General features: G+C 40.4%; 1 protein-coding gene across 2 annotated transcripts in view; it reads left to right on the top strand.

Annotated features, from left to right (window-relative positions):
• Positions 1-6,015: 6,015 nt before the first annotated feature.
• The window catches only part of agxt2 (alanine--glyoxylate aminotransferase 2), a 30,365-nt gene continuing 22,664 nt past the window's right edge, over positions 6,016-13,716 (top strand). Inside the window, exons 1-8 of one of the 2 annotated variants that reach the window (XM_048259771.1) lie at positions 6,016-6,213; positions 8,406-8,497; positions 8,600-8,767; positions 9,092-9,211; positions 9,826-9,920; positions 11,821-11,914; positions 12,359-12,452; positions 12,945-13,045. In XM_048259771.1, coding sequence (XP_048115728.1) covers positions 6,114-6,213; positions 8,406-8,497; positions 8,600-8,767; positions 9,092-9,211; positions 9,826-9,920; positions 11,821-11,914; positions 12,359-12,452; positions 12,945-13,045 — 864 coding nt within the window. In that variant the 5' untranslated portion in view covers positions 6,016-6,113. Of the gene's footprint in view, positions 6,214-8,405; positions 8,498-8,599; positions 8,791-9,087; positions 9,212-9,825; positions 9,921-11,820; positions 11,915-12,358; positions 12,453-12,944; positions 13,046-13,716 lie in introns of both variants that reach the window. The other variant, XM_048259770.1, reaches the window with a different exon arrangement.

The following is a 13,716-nucleotide window of genomic DNA, read 5'->3' as shown; positions in this document are numbered from 1 at the left end:
TTTTGCTTTTTTTTTAAAATCACACTCTGTTTCCAATTCTGTGCAATGTTTAGTTCTGTTCTATGTGGCATGATGTATGTTCTTAAACAGAATTAAAAATAAAATCTATTCCATTTGTGCTTTGAATGTTGTTGAGCCCTCCTGGTGACATTGGTGGAATAAAAATAATGACCACAAATTAGTAATGCTTGGCCATGAGTTAGAGTGACTACAAGGTCATTAAGTGTGATGAGTAGTTAAGTCAAGGGAATGAAATGATATCCCTGAATCTCTTGGAGTTAAGTAGTGTCATTTGCAAGGCACATTTTGCTGAATAAATAAAATGTATCGGTTTGAAACTCAGTATATGTGGATAATGGTTAAATTGATTGTCATTATTTAGCTTAATGTCATTATTTTGCTTTACATAATGCTATTATGACCACACTTTACTGAGTTTGACTAGTTCAGGTCATGAGTATGGTATCATACATCCCACTCATTGCAGATAACCTTGCAGGTGTAACAACTAGGTTATGTGTCTAGCCTATTCGTAGCTGCCCATGTGTGCGTTTTTAGCGAATATGACCATTGCCATGGAACAGGTAGGGGAGACCGGGTATGGTTGTAACATGGCATGAGTTGTAACACCACCATTTCCACAAAGCAGGAATAAGATGTTAGACATACAGTATATATAATTTGCACAATGATACACGAAAACATACCTTCAGCTGGTTTACGATAGTAATTCAGCCGGTTTTGCTTCTCATACCACCTAAAGCTGGTCGTTTTAGTTGGTGTTGCTGGTCTACATTGCTGGTTTAACTGGCCATGCCAGCTAATGTTGGTCATTCTAGCAAACCAGCATGACCATCTTACACCAGCAATGTCAAGCTTGACAGGCTGGTCACCAGCATGACCATCTTGCACCAGCTGTATTCCACACAACAGGCTGGTCACACCAGCATGACCAGCTTCCTCAGATAGCATATCTGCCAGCATATCCAGCTGGTGGACCAACCAGCTACACTAGCATAGACCAGCAAGAGAGGAAAGAAAACCAGCAAAAACCAGCTACCAGCATAAGCTGGTTTCTAGAGCTGTTTTTTGCAACAAGACCTACTAATGCCCAGTTCACAAAATGCTTTCTTATCACACTGGTTATTATGACAGCTGAATTACCTCTACATAGCAGTGTACATGTATAAGTATATATATATATATATATAAGTATAAGTATATATACTTTTTTGATCCCGTGAGGGAAATTTGGTAGCTGTACTGACTCCAAATATGTTTCATTACTTTAGTCAATATGTAAATTATATAATTGATAGTTTTTTATTTTCCATACATATGTCTATTGCTGTTAAACTTTAAATGAACAGGAAAAAAATATATTGACAACCAGCCTCTTGGTGCGACTGATCACCATGTAAGCTGATAATGAATGTATGTAAAGATTGCACAGTTAAACTTAGAGCCATAATTGTGTTTTGGGGTGTATGGTTGGCTACTCATATCCAAAGTGACACAATTCATAAGCACTGGTCACACCAGCATGACCAGCTTCCTCAGATGGTCACGCCAGCATATCCATCTGGTGGCCCAACCAGCTACACTAGCAAAGACCAGCAAGAGATGAAAGAAAACCAGCAAAGACCAGCTACCAGCATAGGCTGGTTTCTAGCTGTTTTTTTTAGCAGGGTGTAAACCATGTCAACCTAGCAACCAGCATAGCAACCGAGATGATTACCCTAGCAACCAGCATAGCAACCATTTTATTTGGCATAGCAACCACCATATGTACCCTAGCAACACCCTCACAAGTACCTTAGTAATATTAATACAAATCACTTTCCATTCAACTTTCTCTTCATCTATTTCCTTCCAACCATTCATTTATCCATTAAACTATCTGTCTATCAACATCCATTAAACTATCTACCAGAGGTGGACCAAGTACACAATTCCTTACAGTTTTTTTTCAACTGCTTACACACTAAATCTTTGCTTGTCACACAATTTTCTAAACAGGTCTTCCAAACACCATAGTCCCACACCAAATCTGCAAAACCATACACTAATTCTCAGTGTTTGACTCAGTTTTCAATATCCTGAAACACATTTTGCAAAACACCACACAATTTTCTATGTAACACATAACAAATCTAACAGGAAGTAACTTGATTTCAGTTTTCAAACACAACCTATCAAAATTGTATTCGCCACTTATTCACTCTCAGTCCTCAATGTACAAACACTCATTACTTAACTGAACACCATCCGACGATCATTGCCTTAGGCCTATGAATACATAGGCCTGTTTGATCTACTGCCCTCTGGGAAGAGGTACAGAAGCCTGCGCTCCCGCACTACCAGACTCACCAACAGCTTCATACACCAAGCTGTAAGGATGCTGAACTCTCCCTCCCTCTCCCCCTCCACCCCTCAGCTACATAACATCCTGGACATTGGACCCACAATGGCCGCCTGCACTACTCCACTTGCACACTTGAACACTTGCACACTTGTACACTTTACAACTTGGTGTTGTTGTCCTGAAAACACAACACTTCTGCTGCTCTTACATAACTTGCACCACTATGCCACTTTCTTTTATTACTCAGGTCAAACAGAACTACCCAAGCCTCTTATTGGCCTGACTTTTGCACACTAGTTTTATTGACTGTCTATGCACAATTTCAACAAAAATTTTGCTGCTCTTATTTTTCATTATTATATGTGCCCCTTATTTACTTCTATTTACTTACTTTTTGTTTACTTGAATGTTATGTCTGTCTGTGGACTTAAAATTGGTAAAATATGTCTTGTCTTCACCGTGGGATAGTGAGAAACGTAATTTCGATCTCTTTGTATGTCTGGAACATGTGAAGGAATTGACAATAAAGCTGACTTTGACTTTGACTTTGACTTTGACATACTCTATATATAATTTTTAAAACTCCATGTAGGTGGTCATTGTATTTTGCTTCTTTTTTCTTGTTGGCTGTAAAATACTGTATTCACAACAACAAATTATTTGGGAAAAATTAACTCTATTTTTGGTTTCGATATTGCTTATGTTTACTGTGTATTTCAACTTCTCTCTGTAGATGACTTTCATTCTTGTATGGAAATATTGTTACAAATGCTTGGCTCAAATGAGAACATAAGGGAGGTCCACACGTAGGTAACAATAAATAAAGAATGTTTATTAAATTATTAGATAAATGTCAGTATAGTGAGTAGAAAAGCAAAATGTCGTGCAAATGTATGTCTAGGGGTAAATGGGTCAAAGAAACAAACAACGACGGAGGAACGAAGAGGGAGCCCGTCTGCCCCATGGAGCAAGGAGCAACACCACACACCTGCGCATCTCCAGCCACCCAGCTGCAACACATAGATAGACAGACAGCGGTAGAAAAGAGATGGGGCTGGTGCAGAGTGCAGACCCGACAATATAGAAGAGCTTTAGGTTTTGAGCAACAGTGTGTACATGATATATCCATAATGTCATCTTATGACAAAAGTGTTTATAATGTGAGGCGAATGTTTGCTTTAGAGATGTGTTCTCTTCTTTTCCATTCATCATAATGATTTAGGCCCTTTTTTGTTCAGTGTTACACTTACTACAGACAGTACATACATAAGTATGTTGTGAAATATTTGAGAATATTGTTTTTATACTCAGAACACATGCAGAACACACCTGCATCCTTTTCTTCTGTTTAGGTCTGGCCACGGCACCTCATCCACATCACAAGCATTATGCTAAAGCTCTGATTGCTAATTGTAAAACTGTGTGTTTGCCCATGTGATGAGTCAGTGTTCATAGTAGGGCAATTACTGTAATTCAGATAGATAAAGTATCTATCTATCATATCATTCAACTTTCTCTCCATCCTTCTACTTCCAACCATTTATTTATCCATTAAATGATCTGCCTATCTACATCCATTAAACACATACATTTAAAGGAGAATTCCGGTGTGATATTGACCTAAAGTGTGTTGAAACATGATAAGTGTGATATTGACCATAAAGTGCTTGTTGTACTCAGAAATCTGCCGCTAGTTAGCCAATGCTACCAACAGGGTTTCAGTGTGGTGCCTCGGGCATCGGCCCAGCCATGAAAATAAATCACTGTTTTACAACATTTACGAGGGCTCAAAGTAGCTCCATACTTCATTGGTAGACTTGAGGGCCTTGACATTTAAAGCGAGTAATGGGAGAACTGCCTAACTGGTAGTTTATTTACAAGAAGACGATTTATACAGACAGTAATTTAAGGATTTTTATGCTCGACATGCCATCTTGAATTAGTCACGATAGTCGAACACGAGCATGATAAGGAACAGGTATGATTCCAAAAAGATTCCAAAAATGGAAATGCATGGATTCCAGTTGCTGCTACTAGAAGCAACTGAATCCATGCATTCGGAACTGAGCAACTGCAACTGAATCCATGCATTTCCACGGAATTAGTTTTGGAATCTGACCCCTTATCATACCTGTTTGTTCGTACTCGTCGCTCTACTTATCGTGACTAAATTCAAGATGGCGTCGAATGGTAAAATTCCTTAAGGTACTGTCTGTATAAATCGTCTTGTAAATAATCTACCAGTGCTTTTTCAAAGTTCTCCATGTCCACAACGAAACCCTGTTGGTAGCATTGGCTAACTAGCGCCAGATTTCTGAGTGCAGGGGACAAGCTGAGGTGAGCTATGAGAGATACATTCACACTTGGTATCATGTTTCAAGCCACTTTAGGTCAAAATCACACCGGAATTATCCTTTAACTATTTGTCTATCAAAATCCATTAAACCATGTCAACCTAGCAACCAAGATGATTACCCTAGCAACCATCTTAGCAACCACTTTATTTGGCATAGCAACCACTATATGTACCCTAGCAACCATCTTAATTATCCTAGCAACAACCTAGCAACCACCACTATCATGTCAACCTAGCAACCCCCATAGCAAAGAGCAAGTAAGTAAATATGTTTTACAGACCTGGCGCTGGTGCAGAAGGGGGCGGTGCCCCCTCAAATAAAATCTGTGCCCCCTCTATTGTGACCACCATACAGGCTATACGTTTCTATTTTGTTGTTCGCGTAGATATGGTCTTCTTTCATTAGTTAGGCTACATGCAGCAGCATAAAATTCACACAGCCTCTCCTTGCCCCGCTCTCACACACACGCCTCATAAGCAGGGGGAGCGGGGGTTCGGTCGCTCCGGGCCCATGGCTGCCACGACGGCAAAGGCGCCCCACCTTTGGCCAAATCTCTTGCTGAATTTTTGTATATAATCATGCTTATTTGTAGGCCTACTGATTGCTGGGAGGGGGGTGCTACTAAAGATGCCGCTGGTCCAGTGCGCTCACAATGGGAGCTCGTATGTCATGCCTATACGATGTAAATTAAATTGCCCGCAACAGGCACTCTCCCTCTCACGCTACACGGTTTACTGAAGTAACTAGGCTACAGGCTGCATTTATTACAGAAAATCAAGCGACATAGCAAGTACGCCTAGTCTACACTATTTAGAGACAGGGAGCTTAAGTTCACTGTGACAACAGCTGTCACTAGTTCACATCGTCGTAGGCTGCGCCGATGCACAGATTAAACGGTAAAAAAAAAGTTATAATAGCCTGCTCTGGAAACCTCTACCCTTTTGGATGTGTTAGAGCTGTAGGTGCACTAGTTGTTAGCGATTGACCAGGTTACAGGTCACAGGCAAGTGAACTCGAAGGAACGCTGGAAGTACAGTATGGGCTCTGTGCATAGCTTACTTAAAAACCTGTTAGTTCGTTGACTGCTGAATTGATGCATTAAACGTTAAAAATATACCCATAGGGGGGCTTGTGCCCCAGTGCAGCTCTAGGTCTAGTGACGCCCCTGGAAGTTGGGATTAGCCAAGAGCTGCGATGACTTGCAACTACGACAGAGATGTGAGCAGAGGTCAGTTTTCCTCCAGCTGCCATTGGCTGAATGTGTTCTCCGCCCAATGCACTAGGGCCTAACTCTTGAGGACAAACCCCAAGAATTGATCAACTTTTACGTGTGAACAATCAGTGAAAATCACACAGCAGACGTGTACGTGTGGTAGTAGGAAAGGGTAGAAATGCAGATGTTTCTCTCTCGAATGCACAGGCCATGTCTGGCTAGGAGCTCAAATTATTGGAATGTAATTGATTTCACGGCCAGATTCTACCGGCCTAGCGGTGAGTGTTGCGCACTATAAAAACACTGTCGTCTCTTCGCTGGTTCTGATCTACTGAGACAAGAAGCTTTCGCTACTGTTATTTTAATATTACTTGTTTTTGAATGTTTTGGGCCGTGCACCTTGTTGAACAGCGGCCCTTCAAAACAGGTGTCCGTCCCTCATTTTGCTTCGACATTGTATTAGAAGAGGAATCCATGACCTTTTACTGACCAGAGCCTATGTTTTAATCAGTGTAGCACACTTTATTTGATACTAAGTCTAGTATATCTTTAAACTTTATGAATACAAATCAAAGAGGAGTAGAGATGATTTCTTTTCAACCGAATAGCCTAAGGCAGTGGTCCCCAAACTACGGCCCGCCACCTCATTTTGGGTGCCCCCCCAAAACATGTCTGTGGTATATAGCATCTGGCCCGCACGGGAGTACAGTACGACATCGTCAAACTATAACCTCCGTAATTTCCCCAATTCATTCTCTATAGCGAGTCACATTCTCTATAGCAATACACATGTAATACTCTTTTTGTCCACTGGTGGTTGTTTTGGAGCTGTTTCGCGTTTGCCATCGAAAACGGAATGAACCTACCTGCAAACAATGGAAGAGGCCTATGCTGACTGCATCAGTGATCAAAATATTCTAAAAGTTGATCAATTAATTGTTAATAACTAACTAACTTCTATTCAAGTCATATTTCTGGGACTTTCTGGGATAATTATTTCTATTTTTTTATTTACTCTTCAAATGTTCATACAAATTCACAAAGTTCTCATCAGGTGAGTGAAAGTTAGAATGGTGGTCATTTCAGATGTTTTTGCCAGCACTTCATAAAACTCTCATAGTTTGAGAACTTTATTTGTAGGATATTGCTTGTTCACAACTTGAGCTGTGTATGCAAAGACACTGCTAATACTTTTGGGAATGCTAAAGTCTTTTTATTAGTATTATTTCATTTGAGCTACATTTTACATGGTATGATGGCAATATAAACACAGCTAACAATGGTATTACAACAGTCTACCTTAGTTGAATATTCCATTACATTTAATCATTGGCTACAAGGATTAAATGTACCGGTAATGGAATATTCAACTAAAGTAGACTGTTGTTGTTCACAGCACTAAGCTATTTATGGTTACTGATATACTCCGAGTCTCTGGCCCTCTCTTAGAGCCAGGCATACTGTGCTGGCCCTCGGAAGAAAAAGTTTGGGGACCACTGGCCTAAGGTATCCTTTCATTGATCTACTACTATAAAAAAGTTTTTCTGTGTGAGTATCTTGAGTAGCTTCAATATGGGTTGAATAGCTTCTTTTAATCATCCTCTTTTTCACTTAATATTCTTCTAGCCTGGCGAGCCAGACCCACATTAAAATGTAGGGTCTGGGAACTCACCTTTCGCAGTGCTCAGTCCGAGGGGCGGGATAATCAGTTGTCTTTCAAATTCCCTCTGCACGCAATAGGACGCAATAGTATATTTGTTTTCAAGTAGCAGGGAATTCAAGCCAAACCGTTGCAACTCTGCCATCAATCATTATGTTAAGCCCACCAAATCCACTCTATATACACGATTTCAAAGGCCTGATTAAGTTTAGATTTCTGGAGCTCACAAGCCAACGGAGAGTTGCTAGACTAGCCCGGGCAGCAAATGTAATTTGCTGCCGCTAGGGGCGCGTCTAGATTTCTAGGCTAATATTCTTCAGTTTTAACTTAACAATGTGCTATCTAAACGTTGCCTGTTATCCATACTATCTCACCTATGCAGTAAAATAGGGCCCAACCATCAAAACCCACCCATATAATCTGTGTTGTCATCACATCCTGTGAAGGCATTTGAGACACACACACACACACACACACACCTCCCTTTTGATGCTGTAAAAACATTTTTCTACCATGCTGGATGGTTTTCCATCAAGACAGGCACACTTCTAGCGAATGTATCAAAGGTAGCAAATGGAACACTATTGCGAGATGAACGAGGAATCACCCTGTTCCCACTGTTCACCCTCACCCACCCCACAGCATGGAGGACTTACATCACTCTAAGATCAATTCAGGACAGTCTAAAGTGATAACAGTGTGCTATTAGGCCACTGGGCTTTTCTCAGGATTAACTGATAATAATAGCAGGAGTATTCCCTTACGGTGTCACCGTGTGACGTAAACCCCTTTAACTCCCTCTTGGTGCAGGTGCATTATGTCAGAAGTCTGCAGCAGTGAACCACACATTCTCTGATCTCCCGGAGATGCCTAAGTGCCACTTCAGTCCTGAGCCGTACCAGGTGAACTCTCCCCTTTTCAGTAAGAGTTCTGGCCTGATGCACACAGTGTGCTGCTGTCATGCAGTTGCATCATCCCTGCCATTCCATTCCTCTCCCTTATAGGGCATGTCTGCCAAGCAGATGATGCATATTAGGCAACAGAACTGCAACCCCATGACTATGAAGGTGACCTCATACAAAAAGCCAGTGTTTATCCATCAGGGCCACATGCAGTGGCTGTGGGATGTGGATGGTAGGCGTTACTTGGACCTCTTTGCTGGAGTGGCCACAGTCAGTGTCGGTCACTGTCATCCGTAAGAGTTCTTTACTTTTGAGATGTATGATTATAACTGATTTATTATAGGCCTATATACATACATACCACCCTGGAATTACGTATTGCACACCATAATACATAATACCACCCTAGAATTATGTAATTTTGGAATGTTTATCTTTTTGTATCAACCTCTCCTACAGGTGATCTTTAGTTGTTGAAAATTGGCATTGGCATTGACATTGGCACCTGTGACCTCCTGTACTGGTTTGATATAACAGGCAGAGAAAGGATAGAAGTGACATTTCTTCATTCAGTTTTCATCTCTGCCCAGGAAGGTGACAGCTGCAGCAGAGAAACAATTAAGACGCCTTTGGCACACAACGAACATCTACGTTTACCCTACCATCCATGAATACATAGAGAAGTTAGTGGCTCTTCTTCCTGAACCACTGAAGGTACAAAGGAAGACCTTATGGCTTGCATAGAGACTTTTGGAGATTTTGTGCTTTTAGATGCTCTTGGATATACATGCTGAAGCCGGGTTCACATTGTATGCGGCATGCGCCGGTCATCGCTTGGTTTGTCTTGGTTGAGGTAATGTCCCAAAGATTTTTGTTGTGCTTGCCGCTGGGCTCTGTGCAAAATACCTTTGATTACCTTTTACAGCATGATGATTTACATGGTAAACTCCGTCCGTGGCACGCGCAAGAGTGGCGAAGCGGCAAGATGCCACTCGCGCTGTGCTTTACTCAACGCTTTACTCAACGCTTTGCTCAGCGCAGCGGCAGGCCAGTGGTTGCGCGGGCAAGCCATTGAAAATAATGGGTTTCATAGCACAGCGCTGCCGCTTGCCCGTGCAATGTGAACCTGGCTTTAATCTCTGGAGAATGGGTTTCCCTTTTCAGAGCTGTAGAGAATTCCACTGTTTTCTATTTATCAATAGGCCTTCTATTTTACAGTTAGCAATACAAATTGTTTGGGAGGGCAGTTTCAAAGTCCACAAGCACACACTGACTATCGTAATAGATTAGGAAGTATAATTTCTATGATATATTCTCTCTGTCTCAAGGTGGTGTACCTGACAAATAGTGGTTCAGAGGCCAATGATTTGGCCATGCTTATGGCACGTCTACACACTGGCAACTTTGACATTATTACCTTCAGGTATACCCAAGTCTTGCTCACCCAAATGCAACTTTCATTGTTTCATAAATTCAATTAAATTTGGTAATTGTTATTTTAAAGCATTTGCAGAGTATTGTCATCACCCTTTCTTATATTACTTAATATGAGGTAGAAGTAATATTTAATCCACTAAACAAACTAAAACCAAAGTAATAGTAATAATAATAATAATAATAATAATAATAATATAAGATGTATTTGTATAGCACCTAAGTAATATTCACACCATTTTATTTACATCCCCAAATCAGAAAAAGGTGGGACATTGTGTAAAATGCAAATAAAAACAAAATATGATAATATACAGGTCTAGTAAATCCATATTTAGCAGTAAAAAGGACAACATATCAAAATGTTGAAAATGAACATTTGGACTATTTCATGGAAAATATATGGTCATTTTGAATTTGATGCCAGCAACATGTTTCAAAAACAGTTGGGACAGGGAATGTTTACCACTGTGCTGCCTCACCTCTTCATTTAACAACATTCTGTAAATGTTTATGAACTGAGGAGACCTTGAGGAGTTTTGAGAATGAAATGTTGTCCCATTACTCCTCGATAAAGGATTTCAATTGCTCAACAGTATGGGGTATTCTTAGTCATGTTTTTCATTCCATGATGCACCTAATTTGACAATTCTGGTTCGCAGACAGGCCATTGTAGCACCTAGACTCTTCTTCTATGGAGAAATGCTGTTTAAATATGTGCAGAATTCATTTTTCACATTGTTTTCCTGAAATATTCAAGGTCTTCCCTGGACAAGATAGTGCCTGGATGGCAGTATATGTTGCTCAAAACTTGTATACGTCATTCAGAATTGATTGTGCTTTGCCAAATGTGGAAGATGCCCATGCTGTAGGCATTAATGCTCCTCCACACTGTCATAGATGCTCAAACTGAGCATTAAAACAATTTGGATAGGTTGGATACTTGGATAGGCCTGCCCTCTCCTCTTTAGCCCAGATGAGTCCATTATTTCCAAATTGCACATTTTGATTGGTCTAACCACAGGATCTTTTTCCATCTAACTTCAGTTCATTTTAAACAAGCTCAGGCCCAGATACGACGGTGGTATTTTCTGTATCATGTCTCAATACAATTTTGACTGTTTTTGCTGTTACAAATTTGGCTGCAGTTTTTCAAACTGTGCACAGAGACAATGGTTATCAGAGGTTTTCCTGAGCCCATACAATGACTGGTTTTGATGCAGTGCTCTGTTGAGATCGAAATGTTGCCTTTTCAAAATAAATAAAGTATCTCTCGGAGCCCATACAGTGTGCAGACCATCTCCTCTCTCTGACACATTTTGTCTGGCACCTGTTACCACATATTTTGGATGTGCGCACCCGTCTCTACAAATACGGTTTTGATGCAGTGAGGTCCAAAAGACCGCGGCCATCCAATGTCCTGTAGATGATGAACTTCTCAAATACTTTCAAATTACTTAAACAATTTCATGTTAAGAAGCATTAAAATGACATTGTTTCATCATTTGTGCACACAGGTTTACACAGAGTGATGAATACCTCTACATATTTACTCCCTGCCTCTCTGGGAGGCTCTTTTTCATACCCAATCGTGTTTCCAGTTTCCCTAATTAGTTGTGAAACATTCATCCTTTTATTTTCTTTATCATTACACACGCAGCATTTTGTTGCCCCCGTCCCAACTTGTAACATGTTGCTGGTATCAAATTCAAAATTAACATATATTTTCCATGAAATAGTCAAAATTGTCATTTTCGACATGTGTCCTTTTTGCAACTAAATATAAGTTAAAGAGATTTGAAGATTATTACATTCTGTTTTTATTAATATTTTACACAACGTCCCAACTTTTTCGGACTTGGGGTTGTATTTGTGCATGTTTTCTGCAGAGGTTCATATCACGGTGGTAGCCCACAGACTATGGGACTAACGTCAAACACAGCATACAAGTATCCTGTTGCCTCTGGACTCGGTTGTCATAATGTACGTATCAGACTGAGTGGTTTATCTCTGTCAAGCTTTTCCTGTGTTTAATCTCTTCCATAATCCTCTATCTGTTCATGTCCTTTAGCCACAGGACTTGGCAGCAGCAGACTACCAATATCAGACTTTTTAACACATGCAGTTGCAATTTATTGTCATGCAAATGTAAAATAAAAGCAGTAAAACCCAATGCCTGATAAAGGTAGATGATAAAGGTAGATTAATCCCATGTGTAAATAGCAGTGGTTTATGATGGGTCTCTCTTTATTGTCCATTTACACTGTTTACGTTTGCCTTTCATTGTAAGGTAAGGTAAAACTGAAATTGTTGTAATGTACACATGTATTAAATATATGAAAATATTTCCATGAAATTCATACATATATATATATGCATATTTCGTTTATTCTCTTCTGTTGTCCTATCTGTCTCTTCTGCCGATAGACCATGTGTCCTGATGTGTTCAGAGGCCCCTGGGGAGGCAGTCACTGTAGGGACTCCCCCATCCAGACCTATCGGCAATGTAGCTGCCCCTCAGGTATGTCAAACACAAACACTTCAGAAGAGGACATGCACTGAAGCACATGCACCATTCTTTACTAATATGAAGTTAGGATTTTGCATACCTAGGACTACACTAAACACATTACTGATCACAGTATACAAAGGAATTTCCCCTTAGCATCTAAGAATAATCGAAGGCATGTTCTGTATGTCCGAATTTATGTACCGTATGTGAAAATGCCAAACTTCAGAGACCCAATGTAGTACTCTCATATGCCAAATTTTGAAGGCTTGCAGAATAAAGCACCACCATTAGACTGAAGCCAGGAATAGACAATTCACTAAAGTACAAGGTCCGGAACTTTTTCAGGTCAAACATTTACTGCTTTCAATGAAACTGTCAAATATTTTACTGGCAAGTCCACATGCCTCTGAATAAGTATCTGGAAAATGGAAATGTCTCCAGATATTGCCACTATATAAACTGTATATTTTACCTGATATTCCCTTCTTTGATTTTCTGCAGACCATTGTCAGGCCAATGACATGTATATTAGTCAGCTGAAAGAAGTTTTTGCCACTAGTGTTCCAAGTCGAATTGCTGCTTTCTTTGGTGAGCCTATACAGGTATGCCGTCACTTACTACAAAACAAATAATTGTGTTGCTGATTTATTGTGTTTGCTGATAATTGTGTTGCTGATTTATTGTGTTTGCTGATAATTGTGTTGCTGATTTATATGAAAAGTTTGCTACATTAATAACGTAAGAGGAAAGCTGGTATCATAATATTATAGCTATGATGATTCTGTCATAGGCACACTGGGAGACGACCATTGTGGTTAAATTAATTTGGCTTTTACATGATGATGTCCTATACCACTACAGTTGGGCACACTTTCGGTGCCACTTAAATCCCAATCTGCCCTCTCGTATTCTGCAGGCCTGTCGCTAGAAGGCAAGCAAACCAAGCAATTGCTTGGGGCCCCGAGCTGGCCAGTGGCCCCAAGAAAACGACTGGTTAAGAATAAAATGCAACGACAAACTGTGAGCGCCCCTTTGATAGTCAATGCAGTAAAGTGCAACGACACTGTTACCGGTAATACGGGATCCCCTCAAGGGGGCCCCCTTCAGTAGTCGCTGACAGCAGCCAGCCAGCCAGGTTCGCGGATCTCTGCTGCCGCGAAAATATAAAACCTCGGCAGTCATAATGAAGCCGGAGTTATCGTCCGAAGCCAGAAAAGAAAGAAGAGAAAGGAAGAGGATGACAAGAAAAAACAAGATAGTGGTAAGTGATAAA

The sequence above is a fragment of the Alosa alosa genome, chromosome 12, assembly GCF_017589495.1.
Source record: "Alosa alosa isolate M-15738 ecotype Scorff River chromosome 12, AALO_Geno_1.1, whole genome shotgun sequence".
NCBI classification, from domain to species: Eukaryota; Metazoa; Chordata; class Actinopteri; order Clupeiformes; family Clupeidae; genus Alosa; species Alosa alosa.
This window is presented reverse-complemented; position numbering and strand designations above follow the sequence as displayed.